At 42.4% G+C, this 17,787-nt stretch overlaps 1 protein-coding gene across 1 annotated transcript in view; it reads left to right on the top strand.

Annotated features, from left to right (window-relative positions):
• Positions 1 to 17,787, top strand: part of LOC109518967 (anoctamin-8-like) — a 46,486-nt gene that overhangs the window by 15,506 nt on the left and 13,193 nt on the right. Inside the window, exons 3-20 of the mRNA XM_019875163.1 lie at positions 346 to 478; positions 6,058 to 6,196; positions 6,477 to 6,573; positions 6,664 to 6,780; positions 6,863 to 6,990; positions 7,725 to 7,886; positions 7,979 to 8,131; positions 10,258 to 10,384; positions 10,541 to 10,596; positions 10,680 to 10,754; positions 11,256 to 11,503; positions 11,861 to 12,020; positions 12,976 to 13,132; positions 13,193 to 13,359; positions 14,591 to 14,782; positions 14,874 to 15,005; positions 16,455 to 16,565; positions 17,341 to 17,783. Coding sequence (XP_019730722.1) covers positions 346 to 478; positions 6,058 to 6,196; positions 6,477 to 6,573; positions 6,664 to 6,780; positions 6,863 to 6,990; positions 7,725 to 7,886; positions 7,979 to 8,131; positions 10,258 to 10,384; positions 10,541 to 10,596; positions 10,680 to 10,754; positions 11,256 to 11,503; positions 11,861 to 12,020; positions 12,976 to 13,132; positions 13,193 to 13,359; positions 14,591 to 14,782; positions 14,874 to 15,005; positions 16,455 to 16,565; positions 17,341 to 17,783 — 2,797 coding nt within the window. The remainder of the gene's footprint in view (positions 1 to 345; positions 479 to 6,057; positions 6,197 to 6,476; positions 6,574 to 6,663; positions 6,781 to 6,862; positions 6,991 to 7,724; positions 7,887 to 7,978; positions 8,132 to 10,257; positions 10,385 to 10,540; positions 10,597 to 10,679; positions 10,755 to 11,255; positions 11,504 to 11,860; positions 12,021 to 12,975; positions 13,133 to 13,192; positions 13,360 to 14,590; positions 14,783 to 14,873; positions 15,006 to 16,454; positions 16,566 to 17,340; positions 17,784 to 17,787) is intronic.

Genomic DNA, 17,787 nt, shown 5'->3' with positions numbered 1-17,787 from the left:
GCTCACGAGATTAAAGTTGATACATTGTCAAGTAATAGCACTTGAGAGGATTTATAAAACATTTTAGAAATTTGGGAATTCTGAATGAAAGTTATTGGAACGTGCTCCCCCTTCATAACGTGTCTTGGCCCGAGACAGAGAGTCACAGAAAAGTGTTTAATGCCAGCCAAATCCTAAATGCACTTAAGGAAGCAGAGCAGAGTGGTTTGTTTGTACATCACTTAAGCCCCAGCTGCTACTTCAGCACAGCGACACGGAGAGACTGATGCAGTACTCAGCAGCACGAAGATGTGTGTGTGCAAGGGGCTCGTTGAAAATGCATCTTCTCTTTCATCTCTATCACAGATAGTACAGATGACCACACGTTGCTATGGCTACTGAACCACATCCGGCTGGGAATTCCAGAGCTCATCATCCAAATCCGTCATCATAAGCAAACGCGCGTCTACGCATTCTTCGTCACCGCCACCTATGAAAAGTAAGAATGCAGAGACTTTTTTTTTTTTTTTTTTTTTTTTTAAACCTATGTTGCTTTCCTCAAGTGGGAGTTCAAAACAATATAATTCCTCAGAGCCAATCCAAAGATACATTCATGAATCAGCTTTCTAACCTCTTATCCTATTGGGTATCATGAGTATTTCCTTGCTGACTTTGGGCAAGATGTGAGAGTCTGGGCTAGCCGCCATATATCTATCTATCTATCTATCTATCTATCTATCTAGAGAGAGAGAGAGAGAGAGAGAGAGAGAGAGAGAGAGAGAGAGAGAGAGAGAGAGAGCGCGACATCTTAGTCTATGTACATCATGTAAGATGTATTTAATCATTTGAGCTTTTATTAAGGAGAGTAATTATAGGATTAGTGTTTTCCAACCAGTGAACCAGTGGAGCCAAGGCCTGTCATTTGCGTCAGACAAACTTCATGGAAAACAACAATAACAAAAAGTATGCATCCTGAAATAATGATCTCGTCTCAGTTTAGTACTGACTCAGTGTGAAATTTCACACTTGAGGCTTGTATAGTTGAATGCCGGATTTTTACGACCATACGGCGCACCTTATTAAAAGGCGGAGTGTTAGTTACGGGTGCTGTTTCTGTATTTAACACATGCACAAGACACATTGTATTATTGGACGCAGGCATGGTAAAACGTACGTTAGCTTAAAAAAATACAGTCGCATGCATGAATGCTAGCATATGTTTTTAAAAAGGCAGTGGGAGCAAAACTGAGTTCGGCTGACCTTTTTTGCAGTATTTAACAATGTACTCACGTTACTTCTTGATCCATCCTCCCGCTCAAATCCATCAAAGTCCCCATCTTCTGTATCCGAAATGAACAGCTGTGGCATGCACAATCAAACGCGCCAGGTTTTATGCCGGCTTTTGCGAAAGCTCGAACAACAGTGCAAGCAGACACGTTAGCCCGAGCATCCACAATCCATTCACAAATTGTGGCGTCATTCGCTGCCTCCCAGTCTTGGTAAAGCTGTATTTGACATCGCTCCCACGTCACTCGCAACTTCATTTTTACTCCTGCCAGAAACTTTTTTTTCGGCTTAAAAAATCATCATAGATCAGTGGTTCTTAACCTGGGTTCGATCGAACCCCAGAGGTTCGATGAATCAGTCTCAGGGATTCGTCAGAGCCTCTGCCATGGAGGATAAGACACACCTGACTCAATGTGTCAATTAGTTATGACTCGCCCGCTTGGCCATCGCTGGGTGGTTCATTTTGTGCACAATTAAAACATTTATACTTTATACTTATGTATACAGTACTAATTCTGTTGACTTTTTTCTGTTTTTAATAAATGTGGTTTTATATGTCTTGAATTTGTAAAAAAAAAATCTAATTTTTATTTTTCAGTCATTTAGGGTTCGGTGAATGTGCATATGAACTGGTTGGGTTCAGTCCCTCTAACAAGGTTAAGAACCAATGCCATAGATGGTCCTTTCTGTCCATTACCGTGGCAACCAAGCACAACAGTGAAAGCCGACCTCTCATGCACCGTTGTGCTGGTCCCCTTCTTCTCCACACTGTGGTTCACCGGGATGTCGAAAGTGAGCGGCACCTCGTCCGTGTTGGTGATGTAGTGGGGCTGGATATGTTTGTCGGCAATGTTTTTGTTGCAATTCACTGTGCAAAGTATGCTTGTCCCTCATCACTTGCCGTAGCCCAACCAGGTATGTAGGAATGTGGGGATTGGTTGACAGAACAGTCGGTAATGGAAGCCAAGTGAGACCGGCAGAGCGGCAGAATAAGGATTCAAAACTCCAAGAAAGTCTCTTTATTTATTGTAACAAAGAACATTACACTTTTTACTGCGGTAGGAGTGGAAGATGGCCAGCTTTTCCTTGTAATCCGACGGCTGCGGCTGCGCCATGTTCATCCATGCCTGAATAGATAGATGACCCCGTTTCATTAAACGAAAGCACCAAGCACCATAGATTTGTGTATTTGAATTCTCTCAAGGCTACTCGATTCCACTGGTCCTCCACGTAACTGATAGCTTGCGGTTTAAACTGTGCTTCGTAAGCGTGTCTTGTTGTAGGTGCCATTTTTGGGATGTTTTACACAATGCATGTACCGGCACCTACTGGGAGGCGTGCCTTTAGCGTCCTCTTTCATGCCCAACCTTCCCACTTTAACATCCGCATGCTGTCCTCAGCTACGTCCGCCTTTCCTCCATATAAGCAGTGTGTTGACACAACATCAGTCACTCAAGCGGACCCCTCATTGAAGTCACACCACAGCATTCACAGCTGGCTTTCTCCCATATTCCAAAAATATGCATGTTAGGTTTAGTGAAGACTTTGAATTGTCCAAAGGTGTGAACGGGATTGTGAATGTTTTTTTTCTTTATATGTGCCATGAGGTTGACTGCGATCGGGCCAGGGTACTCTCGTCTCATCATCATTCAGCTGGAATAGGCTCCAGCTGAAGCGTTTTTATTGATTGAGGTCTTTTTTTTTTTTGTCTGAGAAAGCTATTTAAACCAACCAGGAACTGGATTTAATGTTAAAGTCAGAAATATTGTCAGGTTCTTTTTTGGTTGTTGTAATTTATAACCATGATTTATCATGATTGTTATATTTAGCTACAGCTCTTGTAAGCATAGCTGTTGTGATGTTTCAGCACTCCGCAGCTCTCCTGGTGACTTGCGTAGCTGCGTGTTATTTAAAGTTTCACACCATCGGCACCGAGGTGGAACTCAGTTCTCTCAAAAGTGGTCACTCAATGAGCACAGAAATATTTTAATGTCATTGTGGACTTCAGTGCGCATTGAAAATAGAACCCAAAAGGTCTGGGTAGCATGCACTGTTCCACGCAGTCGTCTCTGCTGACTCCGAGGTGAAAATGGAATAAGAAGTGGTAAAAAGGAAGGAAGCGGGGTACAAGTATTCTCATGGTATGGCTGAGGTTAAGATGGAGATAATGGAAAAGGAAGGTAACGTAATGCAGTAAGAGGCTAGAGGGGCTACTTTCTGAAAGTGTACCGGCGGGCTTTAGATAAAATGCTCAAGGAGAATGATTCTTGTGTGACGCATGCTGCTCTCTCTCTCTCTCTCTCTCTCTCTCTCTCTCTCTCTCTCTCCCTCTCTCTCTCTCTCTCTCTCTCTCTATTCCCCCGCCCCGTCTGTCCGTCCCTCTCTCCCTGCCACACGCACGCACATTCACCAGAACATTGTGAACACGTAAACCTGCTGCCATTGAGTTTGACCTACATTCCAAGAACGTAACCCAGAAATGATTTTGTCCTTTCAAATTCACCTTGAGCGTTTACCTTTTCTTGTGTAACATTTTCATTACAATGTTTATTATACACCGTGTCGATTTGTGTGTCTTCATTGAATCCATAAATTCTTTTTCTACCTCATATCTTGTTCACGCTCAAGGTCACGGGTGAGTTTTTTCAGAATCTTAATGGGAATCTGATGCTAGACTGGTCGCCACTCAAGCACAGGGCACATACAAAACAAAATTTCAACCCAAGTGCATGTTTTTTTTTTTTCATGTTGGCGGAATTGGAGAAAAAAAAAGGAGCGTAACAGTTGTCAATCAACTTGCAGCCGTTTGTTGAATGCACCAAACAGTCCAACACACAAATAGAAAATGAGAACACTCACAATGAGCTGCAGTAGGCCACAAAATACGGCCAAGTGGAGACGAACTGGCCAAGTTCAGCTCCTGATGTCACTCACCAGACTGCACCCTTTAAATGCACATTTTTCTTGTTTATAAACACATACAGTAACAATGAATGGTGGTGTTTTTTTATGGGAATGAAACGGATTTGTTTCATTTCATTTAACTGGGAAAACATATTCTACTGTTCTGCTGATCTAGCTGACTAAATTGAGTTTAGTCAACGTACCATTATTTTTATAAAAGGTTTAGGGTTCAATGTCTTTTTTTTTCCATGTTCCCTCTCATTTCAACAAAAATATATTCAGACACTGACAGCAAATTAGTAAAAAAATGAAAGTAAGAAGCACACACTTTAGAGACCCCCAGTTAGGGTTAGTTCACCATGAATGATCCCTTTCCTGAGAACCTGGAATGCGATGGTGCTGCCCGCTAAGCTGTGACCCACACGCTTAACGCTTTTTTTTTTTTTTTAAACTGTAATCCAGCATGGTGTTGAGCATGCTTCACTGTATTGTTTCCCCAAGAGCCCAGAGGTGCATGATGGATGGATGTTGCAGGGCCACCAATGCTTTACTCCGATCGTGTGTTCAAGTGTATAAACATGAATGTGACGATGAGAGGTGAAATGACAAGCACGCAGGGAACAGAGGCCGTGTGGCTGATTTTAGCCTTTGGGAAGGACTGAGGGAGAGAAGGCAAGGATGATAGGATAAAAGGGCAGGAAGGAGATATAAAAAGGATGGAGAGCAGGGGAGGATGGGGGTTGGGGTGGTTAGGTTGAAAAGAAATTGGATGAGGAGACAGCAAGATGAGGATGAAGCACAGGAGAGCTGGAATGACTTTTAAGGCAATACATCACTGTTCGTATGGACTGAGACAGCACAAGGAGTGTGACTGTACTGCACTCATTTATTCCATCCGCAAACAAAAATAACAAGAAAATAACAATTACTATTGTTAAGGTGTAGTACAAATGCCAGTCATGTATGTAAAAATCTGTATGTAAGTATGCTAGACATCCTCTGACATATACACGTTTATACCCGAAGTTATTCAACAGCACCTTGATTAAAAACAAATCAAGAGAAGAAAAACAAATTTTCTTCTCTGGATTACGAACATTTTATCTAGATCGGGTGTCACTAACCTATTCCATGATGAGACTTGCTTTGACGAAATGAAATCAGACGAAAGCTATTTTTTTTTTCCCGGAAACATGTATTGTACCTATCAGATCTCCAGTAATACACTAAGTTGAATCCTTTTGTGGTATTTGGTAGTAATTTGTGATTCAAACAAAAAAGGCAGGATTATTTGTGATTGTGATTATTCTGTTGGCCATTGTTACCTAAACTGCTGCTCGCCTTGGTCTGGGAAAACATTTATTTTTCAATCGATTTCTTTGCTAGCAGCATTGACGTAGTGGTGAGCACGTCCACCACATGTTCTTGGGTGCATTTGTCCATAGGTGTGAATGTGAGTGTGGTAGGTTGTTTGTTTTATTGTGAGTGTGGTAGGTTGTTTGTTTTATTGTGAGCTGTGATAGGCTCACGACCAATTTAGGATGTACCCTGCTGCTCAACAAAAGTCAGCAGGGATAGGCTGCCGTTACCTGGTACCCTAAGAGAGCAATAGGAAATGAATAGATGGGTCTTTCATAGCTGAATAAATGGGGGGAAAAGTAACAACTTGACTGGTGGTTGTTTGAGTTGTGGTATCTTCCTCTTGATCTGAATCAGTCGGTTTAGGTTTGAGAAAAATGCTATATACCGTATGTGCTATAAAAGATTTAGATGAAGTAAAAAAAAAAAGCCATACAGGTATGATCCATTGCTTCTCTTTTTCATGACAGACTAAAGACATTTGCTAAAAAAAATTTAGTTTTAAGTACTCACTATGTTTTATGGCAGCTTATTGCGAGGTGCTGAAGAGATGGGCCTGAGGAAAGCAGTGAAACCCGAGTTCGGTGCAGGAACACGGAGCTTCTCTTGCGAAGAGGACTACATCTATGAGAACATTGAGAGCGAGCTGTGCTTCTTCACGTCACAGGTCAGTTGACACGTGCACAAACATTGCATGCACATGCTTGTAATCCATGCATACAGAAGATCATTAATATATAATCTGAATAATTTGGGGCCTATTACAGACCCTTGAGGTACCCCAAAAGTCAGCTTTAATAGCTTGGATTTTATATTATTGTACTGCACATATTGACATTGGTCATCCAAGTCACTTTGCATTCATAAAAAAAAAATGGGTAGAATACAAAAATCCTTGCATTTTAACCCAGACATTCCCTGAACACATGACTTTGTTCTGTCATCAGGAAAGGCAGAGCATCATTAAATACTGGCTGGATAATCTACGCGCCAAACATGGGGAGGTGCTTCATAATATCAACTTCCTGGAAGGTCAACCAATTAGTAAGATGCATGATTTCCATTGGTGTAAACAAACGTCCAGAAACAACAGAGTGGGATTGATTTATGACCGTGCCGAATCATTCATCTTAGTTCCGGAGCTGAATGCAAGAGGTGTGATCCAGCAGATGTTTCCCCTCCACGAACAGCGCGTCCTGAGTCACCTAATGAAGTCCTGGGTCCAGGCCGTTTGCGAGAAACAGCCCTTAGGTCAGTTTCAATGTAACAGACAATATTTGCTCAATATGAGGCCTGAGATTTGCGTTATTTGCATGCTCTGCGTCGTTTCCAGATGATATCTGCGACTACTTTGGTGTGAAGATTGCCATGTATTTTGCCTGGCTGGGTTTTTACACCACTTCTATGTTGTATCCTGCTGTGATCGGATTTGTACTGTGGATGCTCACCGAGTCAGATCAGGTGAGGGATGTGGACTGGATGACTGGCCTATACATGATATGTCAATGTGATTGATTGGTATTGATTGATTGATTGATTTGATCAGCTTCAGTCCAAAAAAAATCAATTAATACAAAGTTTTAGAGGGAAACAAGGCAACCAAAAGGGTGTCGGGTGAAGCCGCATCTTATCAAGCCTGCCCACTTTTTTTTTTTACAAAGTACAAGACAAACGTATTTTGACAAAGAAACTCATCAACGCGGCAACACAAAATTCTTCATTTTCCACCCAGTCAAGCCAACAAAAATGTTTTTATACAATTTCTGTTACGTTTGTTTCATATATTTAGTAAGTAATTTTAACATTCTTTTCAAAGATATAATTGAACCATATATTTGCAAAGTTACTCGACTGATTTACACCTTTAACAGAGACACATTATTAGTCCTTGTCTTGTGTTTTTTTTAGAACACCAGTTGCCCTCAAATCACAAGTCTGCTTCTCTGTTTTCTTCTTTATTATGTATTTCTCCAAACCTCAATACCACATGTGATGGATAATAGAGAGCTATAAATTATAAATAACATTTTGTTGTTCAGGACATACGTAGTTTTACAAAGAATAGCTATAGCGTCCGACATTTTTGTTTTAAATATCTATGCGTGGCTTTGCTTGGCATCAATAAATATTCCAAGAACTATGATCAACTATATGAGGTCAATAAAGGTTGTCTGTGCTTTACTTTATTGCATCAGACAAGCCGTGACATCTGCTGCGTGGTCTTTGCACTTTTCAACGTGGTGTGGGCCACTTTGTTTCTTGAACGGTGGAAGAGAAGAGGTGCTGAGCTGGCGTATAAATGGAGAACCATCGACACGCCTGCCGAATCCCTGGAGGAACCGCGTCCTCAGTTCCGGGTCTGAAATATTCAAATATGTCCATACTTTTTATCTTCTCCATTTCCCCTTCTCTTTCCCTCTATTTAATACTTTTCTTTATGTCTGGGCAGGGAGTCAAGCGCTGTAGTCCTGTCACGGGATGTGAGGAGTTCTACTATCCGCCTTGGCGGAGACGTGTGTTCAGGTGGCTGGTCAGCTTGCCCATCTGTCTTCTCTGTCTCTGTTTTGTCTTCCTGGTTATGCTCATCTGCTTTGAGCTACAGGTCAGTCATCCACCTTTACATTTGTCAGAATAAATTAGTCTCTACCATATCGGTTTAGACTTGCGGGCAATTTATGCTCATTATACTAAAAAATGTTTGCCGGTCCATCACTCATCATTTGTCAGCCGCCTGGGCAACCGGCGTCGGCAGTCCGTCATTTTTTTCAAGTCGAATCAAACTGTAATTGTCAGCCGGTCAAGTCCGTCATCTTATTTTCACCGTGCTTCCGTCAACGCTTCTGTTAATCATTGTTTGTATGTATGGCGTATTAACGGTCAATGCGTTCTGCTTTCTGATTCGCTAATGGAGTACTCATTCTCAAAAACTGTCAAAGATGGCATATCTCTTTATAACGAATCTTCTTGCCCAGAAGAAAAAAAAACTGCACCAACAACTACCTATAACTATTCTTATTCCCTGGAAAACTTAAAAATATGCTCGCATCAAGCCTTTTAGTGGAAAAAGAGGCTCCAGCAGAAACGCGCCAGATCAAAGAGGGACTGTGAAATACATGAGTCACAATTAACACAACACATGAATACTTTCCGTCAGTACTGGCATTCGGAATGTCCACTTCTGGTGTTTACAGCAATGAACCCATTCCAGATATGATGTGAAACTTCTGCTTCCTACTCCGGAAAGGTTTTTCTTTTTAATTTAAAATGGCTTACCTTAAATAGAATCCTGCACTGCATTGTGGCCAAAGGTGGAATCCTTGGCAATTACTGTGACTTTTGGTGCTCTAAATAGTTACCGTATTTTCCACATTAAAAGGCGCACTGGATTATGAGGTGCACCTTCAATGAATGGCCTATTTTGTAATTTTTTTTTCATATATTGGACACACCGCATTATAAGACACATTCTACAATACATCCACTAGATGGAGCTATGCTCAAGGAAATACCAACAGAACACTACATGACACTACACCCTGATTTATATAGCGACGATCAGATGTCAGTAAAACATATTTAATAAAGCAGCAAAACAGTTCACTTAACCAACAGACTCGTTAACGTTGAACTCTCTTGCCGCTGCTCTATTTCCGTCTTCAACTGTGAAACCGATCGCCTTAAGTTTGAACTCTGCGTTGTAAGCATATCTCTACAAGGAGCCATTTGGGGTTGACATATTACCGTAATGACCATACACAAGGCGCATCGGATTTTAAGGCGCGCTGTGAGCTTTTAAGAATATGGAAGGCTTTTCGGTGCGCCTTTTAGTGCCGAAAATACGGTAATCCTTGTGACGGATCCCACATACTAAACTAGCGAGTTATCTGGGAGACAGTCTCTTTGTTTGTTGCCGTGAGAGGCGGCTGCAGACTAACCACAACGTCTCACACTGGTTGCCACGACGACCACTTCTTTTCTTTGGAATCCGTAGTTAGAGGCGTAAGTTTTGAATCCGACAAGAACTCATTTGCCGCTGTCAATGCGATAAGGGAGTGGGTATTTTAGATGGTAGTCCAAGATCTACTGTTGATGGTCTTGGTTTCGGCAAAACACATTTCCCCATGTTTATTCCTTTTCCATTTTTTGACCGGTGCAACTTAGACTGCGGAGCGACTTATCGTCCCAAAAATACGTACTTTGCATCGATCCATTTCAATATCAAACGAAAACCATTTTAAAAATACACAGCTTTGAGAGGATCTGGAAGAACAGCCAACATTATGACAAGTCAGCGTGACTGACAGCAATGTTATGGTTAGTTGCAATAGCAGAGGCAATATCATTAAAATCTTTTTTAAATGTTAGAATTATTTTATACTGCTCTGTAAACAAAACATGCTGACTGCACACTATATCAACTAATTTTATTAAAAATTTAATGTTGTATTTTATGGGACAGTAAAATCCAACCATCCGTTTTCCTATCGCATTTGTCTTCATGTGGGTCGTAGTCTTGCAGGTCAATTGAAACCTAGGGGTGAGAGATGTACTCTACAACCTGAACTGGCCAGCCGCCAATTGCGGGCCACATAGAGACTATTCACACTCCTATTCATATTGAAAATGTGGAGTCTTCGTTAAACCTAATGTGCATGTTTTTGGAATATGGGAGGAATCCATGAATCTGAAAGCGATAAATGAAAATGAATGGTTGCTGTGTCTAAACAGGAATTTGTAATGGGGATCAAGGAAATGCCTCGGCTGGCTCGCTTCATCCCGAAGATAATGCTCGCTATCACTGTGACTGCATGTGATGAGGTGTACAGGAAAATCGCCTGTTGGCTCAATGACATGGGTAAGGGTTGATCTCATTTGTTGGCCCAAGTCCAAAATATGTTTTACGAAAAAAAAAAAAGTATTGATAGCTGTGAGAGCTGGTGATGACGATAATACAAATAAGAATCGTTTGAAGTGCACTACGACAGTAATTTATTGTGTATTGTTTCCACAGAAAACTATCGACTCCAGAGTGCCTATGAGAAAAATCTCATCATCAAAATGGTTCTCGTGAGTGCATTTCTTCAAATCTATCAATCCAATATTACCTGCGGCTGGATTTTAATGGTTTCTCATCTCATCTTCTGCCATAGTTTCAGTTTGTAAATTCATATCTCAGCCTTTTTTACATTGGATTCTACCTCAAAGACATGGAGCGGCTCAAAGAGGTAAGAACCTAATCAGTTTATTCTTCTGGATGTCGCCATTAAAATGATGTTGCTCTTGACTTTGATGAGGACGGGCAGGTCCAGGCTAGCGAGTCAAATATATTGTGCTTGTTTTGAATGAGACTCGTGCTCTGGACATGAAACAAACTGCCGTAAGCTTTCAAATGAACAAGTTCTTCCATGATGCTGGGATTTAAAAGGCTTTGTCTGCACACCAATAATTTGTCGTGGCAATGTGTGGATGACGTGTGGATGGTTCGAAAGCACAATTTTCATCACTTATATGGAGAGGTGGCTATTCGTTTTTTTGGAGGAATACTGTATGAGGAAGATATTATTGACTTAATGCCTAGATTGCCCAAATCAGCATTTTTTTTTTGTCTAATAAACAAGACATAAAGATCAACTTTTAATAAATATATGCCACAGGTGCCTTTTTTTTTTTTTTTTTTGCTTTGTTCAAGATCGAATGTTGTTACTCTGTGTTTCTGCCGTTGTCAGATGCTGGCCACTCTGCTCATCATTCGTCAGTTCCTTCAAAATGTGAAGGAGGTGCTGCAGCCTTATGTGTATGAGCGCCACAAACTGGGAGAGCTGACTTTGCGAGCCCTGTGGGACCTGTTGCTCTCCGTGCTGCTAAAATACGCCAGGCTGGCTGCTGGAAAAGCACAGGCCTTGCCCACTGACCCAGCCATGCCAGGACCTGGTCTGAGGGGCACCAGGCCCGGGGTGGGGCATACAGACAAAAGGTCACCATCTAAACATTAAGTTACCACACGCTTAAAAATTAGTCGTAGTAAGTATTAATGAAAACAAACTGATTTTATCTTTAGTGATTACAGCTTATAAATGAATGAAAAATGATATTTTAACCATCTCATAAAATTTGAATACTTAGTAGGAAACTATGAAAAAGATTTTTAATCCACAAATTAGGTAGGAATTTGCCTTCAGAAAAATATTTCCCAATAGTGTGTGTTTAATTTCTCTCTTTCTTCATTTTTTAAATTGAACTGCTTAAATAAATGAACTGTTTTATGGTGTCACGAGAGCAAGTGTAAGTGATCGAAACAGACGAAAGTTAGCCTGTCTTTCTATCAATACAGGGAAAGGAAGTGTTTGAATGGAGGGTGCGGGGTGCCCGATGAGGACGAGAGTGGCGAGAGGGATGAGGCTGACAGCGGGAGGTTCAGTGAAGGAGAAACCGAGGAGGAAAATCTGATCGATTGTGGTTTGAAACTGAGGAAAGTCAGTTTCATAGAGAAGGTACGTAGTTGTATGTCACAATTTGACGCTCTGCTAATTCATAATGAAAGGTTTAGAAATGTAATACCAAAGTATCAACAAAATGTAGTGAAATCTCTATGGAAACACTCAAATGGGTAAATGAGGGGCTCTCAAAACCCTTGAGGTATATATGCAATTTGTCATTTAAAACTGGTACAATTTTAAAGAATACAGTATAAAACTAGCCAAGTTACTCCTTTCCTTAAACCCGCTCATAGGCAGTTTTTCATAAATGATCGACCCATCTCCTTTTCACAACAGATCTCAAAAATCATTGAAAAACTATTTGATAAAAGACTGGATCATTTAAAAAAGTACAATATAATTACAGATAAGCAGTATGGTTTCAGGAAAAAAAATTAATCATCAGGCCTTGGCAATAACTGATTCCGATGAAGAAATAACACATTAGATTGATTCTTAAAAAAAAAACAAACATACTTTATTTAAGGGTTATTTTCTGATCTACCAAACGCTTTTCGACCGAATAGACCAGAATCTATTAAACAAGGTAGAAGAACTGTTTCTAATTGGGTCAAGAGTTACTAAAGTAAACGTCAACAATTTGTGAAGATGGTAATCATTCATCAGTAAGTTTAAACTTAGCTGGTGGTGTCCCCCAGGGGTCAATGTTGGGCCCCAAACTGTTCAATCTTTACATCAATGATTTATACAATGTCTCTAAACGCTTAAAACTAGTTTCCTTTGATGACGCCACTAATTTGTTTTGTTTTTATAACATTGATCAACTGTTAGAAATGATCAATGTGGAAATCAAAAATATCAAAGCATGGTTTGATTGATTGAAATTGGATCATTTCCCAGAGCACACCAGTTTAAACGACCATACTGTTGTGAATAAAGATGATTCTTCGCCATCCTCTCGTCTCGTCGTAATGCTTTCAAGTGCTTCCCTTCTTCTTTGTCGTTGCAGATGGACAGGAGGCCGGCATGTAGCCGCCATCCCATGGACAATCGTTTTATGGAGGAGGGGAGCCCAACTATGGTGGATAAAGGAATGGACTCAACCTCTGTGTTTTCAATGTGTGATGAAGACGTTGATAATGGCATCCATGACGTGAAGGAGGCAGGTGGGGGAGTGGCGTGTGCAGCTGAGGGAATCAATTACGCTGCTGCTACTGCTCCGCCAGCCTCCAGGAATGAGAGCAGTGCATCACTGCGAAATCGGAGAAGAGCCCGCAGCAGCGAGCGGCCTGAACCCGCAACAAAGAGGGAATCATGGATTGACCCTCCGGAAGTGAAGGAGAGCACCACGCTCACTCAGGCGGAGATAGAGAGCTGCATGCAGACTTACGAGGTACCACAGATGAGCATTTAAAAAGGTTTTTCTTTCAAATTACAATGATACCTCGACTTACGAGTGACCCAAGTTTTCAGAGGTACAGACCACTGCTTGGCCAATTTTTTTATTTGACTAGTGAGTCAAAACTGTAGATATAAGCACTAGATGTGGCATCAATCTTCACAAGAAGTAAACATTTTAGCAGATGGTGAACATTTCTCTAAAAAGATGCCAAATGTGCTGACATAATAGGAAGTGACATAGATGGGCAAAATGAAATTTGCATCGATATTGCTGTACTTTTAAACCTTGAAACTATTTTTAACCATCTGGTATAAACCAACAATATGGTGCTCAATTTGACCGCATCAGACCTTTCCCAGCTGACTCTGTGCAAGAGGTGGTGGACGCCTTGGATTGGTCAACAGCCAATCACAGGGCACATATTAACATACAGCCATTCACATTGACAGCGGTGTCTTGGCTAGTGAGGATAAGCAGTTCAGATTATGGGTGGATGGATGAACATAACATGCATGTTTTGGAAATGTGGGTGGAAGTTATCCAGCTTCGTAAAAACTCAACTCTATAGAGCACAACAACTACAGTTACAAAGTACAAAGTGCTGTACATAAAGTAAAAATAAGACATAAAAACAAAGTTGGTTGAAACAATAAATTAATAACATCCATCCATTTTCTGATCCGCTTATCCTCACAAGGCTTGCGGGGCGTGCTGGAGCCTATGCCAGCTGTGTTCGGGCAGTAGGTGGGGGACACCCTGATTCGAGAAGAACACCCATCCGTGCTCACACTCACACCGAGGGACAATTTATAGTGTTCCATTAACCTGCCACTCATGTTTTTGGAAAGTGGGAGAAAACCGGAGTCCCCAGAGAAAACCCACACAGGCCCGGGGAGAACATGCAAACTCCACACAGGAAGGCCGGAGCCAAACGCTGCACCTCTGCACCGTGAGGCCGACGCGCTAACCACGTGCTAACCGGGCCGCCTAATTGAGTAACATGAAAACCGTAAACACCATAAAACACTAAAACAATGCGTCTCATAGCGAGTCTTAACAAGCGATGAAAAACAATGAATGCTTCTGAAAACGCTTTCTCCTCGTAATGTCTGCTGAATATTCGTCTTCTCTTCTAACAATTTTGTGTCTCGTGCTGTGGACAATGTAAACGTGGTCCTTAAAGGTGCCACGCTTCCTTTTGATGTGGACAATCCTTTCTCAGGACACTTTCCAGGACTACCAGGAGATGTTTGTCCAGTTTGGCTACGTGGTGTTGTTCTCCTCTGCCTTCCCCCTGGCTGCCATGTGCGCGCTTATCAACAACATCATTGAGATCCGCAGCGATGCCTTCAAGCTCTGTACGGGTCTGCAGAGGCCGTTTGGTCTCCGAGTGGCGAGCATTGGCCAGTGGCAGGTCAGAAGGAAAACTCCCGAGCTTCCTGTCAAAGCAAAATCATTCGATTTTGTCTGAGTCTGGCTGTCCATTTCCCCCTCTACTGCTGCAGTCTGCAATGGAAGCAATGGGTCTGATTGCCATTATTGTCAACTGTTACCTGATCGGTCAGTGCGGTCAGCTGCAGCGCCTCTTCCCCTGGCTAAGCCCCGAGATGGCCATCATCTCCATTGTCATCCTTGAGGTAGTGCTGCTCAACTGTACTTGACCCAAATGGCTTTTTCCCTCACCACCCCCAATAAAAAACAAGTGTTTTTTTTTTTTTTGGTTTTTTTTTGCTACTAGGTCTATATGCTGGTGCATCTAAAGAAATTGAAATGTTATTATTTCAATAGTTCAATTCAAAAAGGGAATTTTACGAACATTCTATATGTTTGCATAAACCACACCCACCCAAGAATTGAGAAATGCAGCGTGACAATCTATACCAGGGGTCGGGAACCTTTTTGACTAAGAGAGCCATGAAAGCAAAATATTTGGAAATTGTTTTCATACTCACCATTAATGTGAATGGTTTCCCGTTCCTCACGATTGCGAAAGATCCAGCAAAACTATAGCGGGATTATAGTCAGCTTGCCGGGTCCATACGCGGAGTTGCTGCTGGGGGCTAGCTTGGGCCCTGCTCAGTAGCTTGCACGCTTGCTTTCTGCTCTCTCTCGTAGTGTGTTTTGATGCGAACGTAGCATGCCGCTTTACATTCGACCGTTTCATCGATGGTATTTTGTCCTTGCAAATTAGACACACCGCAGAACCTGTTCCCTCCACAAAGGCGAATCCTTGGGTCCATTCGTCCTGAAGTGTACCATACTCGTCATCTTTTTTTCTTTTCGCCATCTTATTCGTCGAAGGATTAGCTTTGAGCTAATGACTGAGCGGGCTGATTCAAAAGGGGGCGTTTACCTGTTGCCACAGCAACGGCCTACGTAGGCCAGTATCATCCAATTAAAATTGCCCCTGCCAACTGCAGGACACGACCAGTGAAAAAAGTCGATGGATGTATTAAACAAGTGAGAATATTTTGTTTTATGTGCGAGCCAGATGCCATCATCAAAAGAGCCATATATGGCTCGCGAGCCATAGGTTCCCGACCCCTGATCTATACAGATGTAATCCTGGGTGCTCCTGGTTAGTAGATCAGCTTTCACGTGTTTCATGGTTGTTTCATGGTTGTGGCCATTTTGTCTGCCTTGCACTTAATTTGAGCCAACTGTGAATATGATTTGTGCCAACATAAAATGCTTCACTTGTTTGGACCCAAGTGGTCTCCCCCTTCGTTAAACTGTTTATTTATTTAGTTATTTTTTTAACAGCAAAATCACACCTTAGAGATGACGCATCATCGCAAAGCAGAGGACTGTGGCAAGTCTTTTCATTTGTCCTCAACTACCCGTAACATATTCGTGTCGCTCTGTGAGCCCGCAGCTCTGTAACTGTCTATCATGAACGAAGGCAAACAGCCCGCAGCACTGTCTTGGCCAAGTCAGGCTTATCGCAAGGAGAACTAAACAAGCCCGAGTGTTGCACCAGAAATAGTTCAAGTGGCATATCCATGAATGTTTTTGTTCCGTATTCATTTGAATGTTACTCGTGTGCGCTCATCCTCCTGTCGACCTGTCTGCTTGTCTATCTGCAGCACTTTGCTGTCCTCTTGAAGTATGTCATCCATGTGGCCATTCCCGACATTCCGACATGGGTGAGAGAGGAGATGGCTAAACTGGATTATCAGCGCAGGGAGGCCTTTAAGGTGAATTATGAGAACGCATAAATAAGTGCGGTTTTGATATGGACAAATTGGTAGGGTGCCAACCACTTAAGGTGGAGACAGACAATTTTTTTTTTTCCACTGGGCTGTACCCACATTTTACCGTTGGGCTGAGCCTGCAACAGTCTGGATGGGGGTGGGGGGGGCAATTGATAATGGCTAGTTGGGTGCGGTCGACACCCAACTCAAGATGAGTCGCAATCAATCAAGCATGTTTGAACTTTTTCAGATTATCTTGAAGCAGATAGCGATGCAGAAAGCTGCGCAAAACAACAGCACGCTGTTTGTTGCCGATGCTTGTTGAGTAAAACCCCAAAGTCAAGATCCGCAGATCTCGTCAGCCTCCACATTTTATGTGGCCTGATAAAACTTTTCCCATGACTTCTGTTCAATAAATAGCTCCACCTTAAAAATGATCACATTCTAATGCCAGGGCACTTACTTGGCTTCCCACACACAGGTTAGAACATATTAGATAATGGACACCAAGTATAATTGCCTCATGCGTTTGTCACACATTTAGTCTGTAATGAATAAATAAATAACAATTCGAATAACCCGTGACCCTTTCACAACACCACTTATGGGCAATTTTCAGTCTTCAAACAACCTAACCTGCATACAAGACATGTTCTTCTTCCTTTGCCAGAAGGACGGCATACTGTCTGCTCACTTTCAGCAGTCATGGACAGAAATAAAACGAGCTCTAATGCGTGTGCGGTCGTAAACACACCATTGTGTTTCCCTTCCTCTGCAGAAGCACGAGCGTCAGGCTCAGCAGCACTACCAGCAGCTGCAGAGGAAGAAAAGGGAGGAGGAGGAGAGGCAGAGGCAAGTGGAGCATATGGCCCGCAGAGAAAGGGACCGGGACGACGGCAAAGGCGACTCCTCCGGAGATCACCACCACGACAAAAGTCACAGCGGCAAATCGCGCCCTGGCGGTGGCGGTAGCGGTAGCGGTGGCGGTGGAGCCGGCGGAGGCGGTTCGGACAAGCCCAAGAGGCCCAGCTCCCTGCTGGCCAACAACAACGTGATGAAGCTCAAACAGATCATACCGCTGCAGAGCAAGTTCTCCTCAGGTGGTGCCCGCTCCCCTCAGTCGCCCACTGAAGCAAAGCTGCCAGGGTTCCTCAGCTTCAAATTCCTCAAATCACCCGAGAATAAGAAGGAGTCCGCGGCGGCTTCCTCGACGGCTTCCGGGTGC

Source organism: Hippocampus comes, unplaced genomic scaffold (genome assembly GCF_001891065.2).
Source record: "Hippocampus comes isolate QL1 unplaced genomic scaffold, H_comes_QL1_v1.1 scaffold132, whole genome shotgun sequence".
Lineage (NCBI taxonomy): Eukaryota > Metazoa > Chordata > Actinopteri > Syngnathiformes > Syngnathidae > Hippocampus > Hippocampus comes.
The sequence above is the reverse complement of the archived record's forward strand: the minus strand, read 5'-3'. Positions and strand labels throughout refer to the sequence as shown.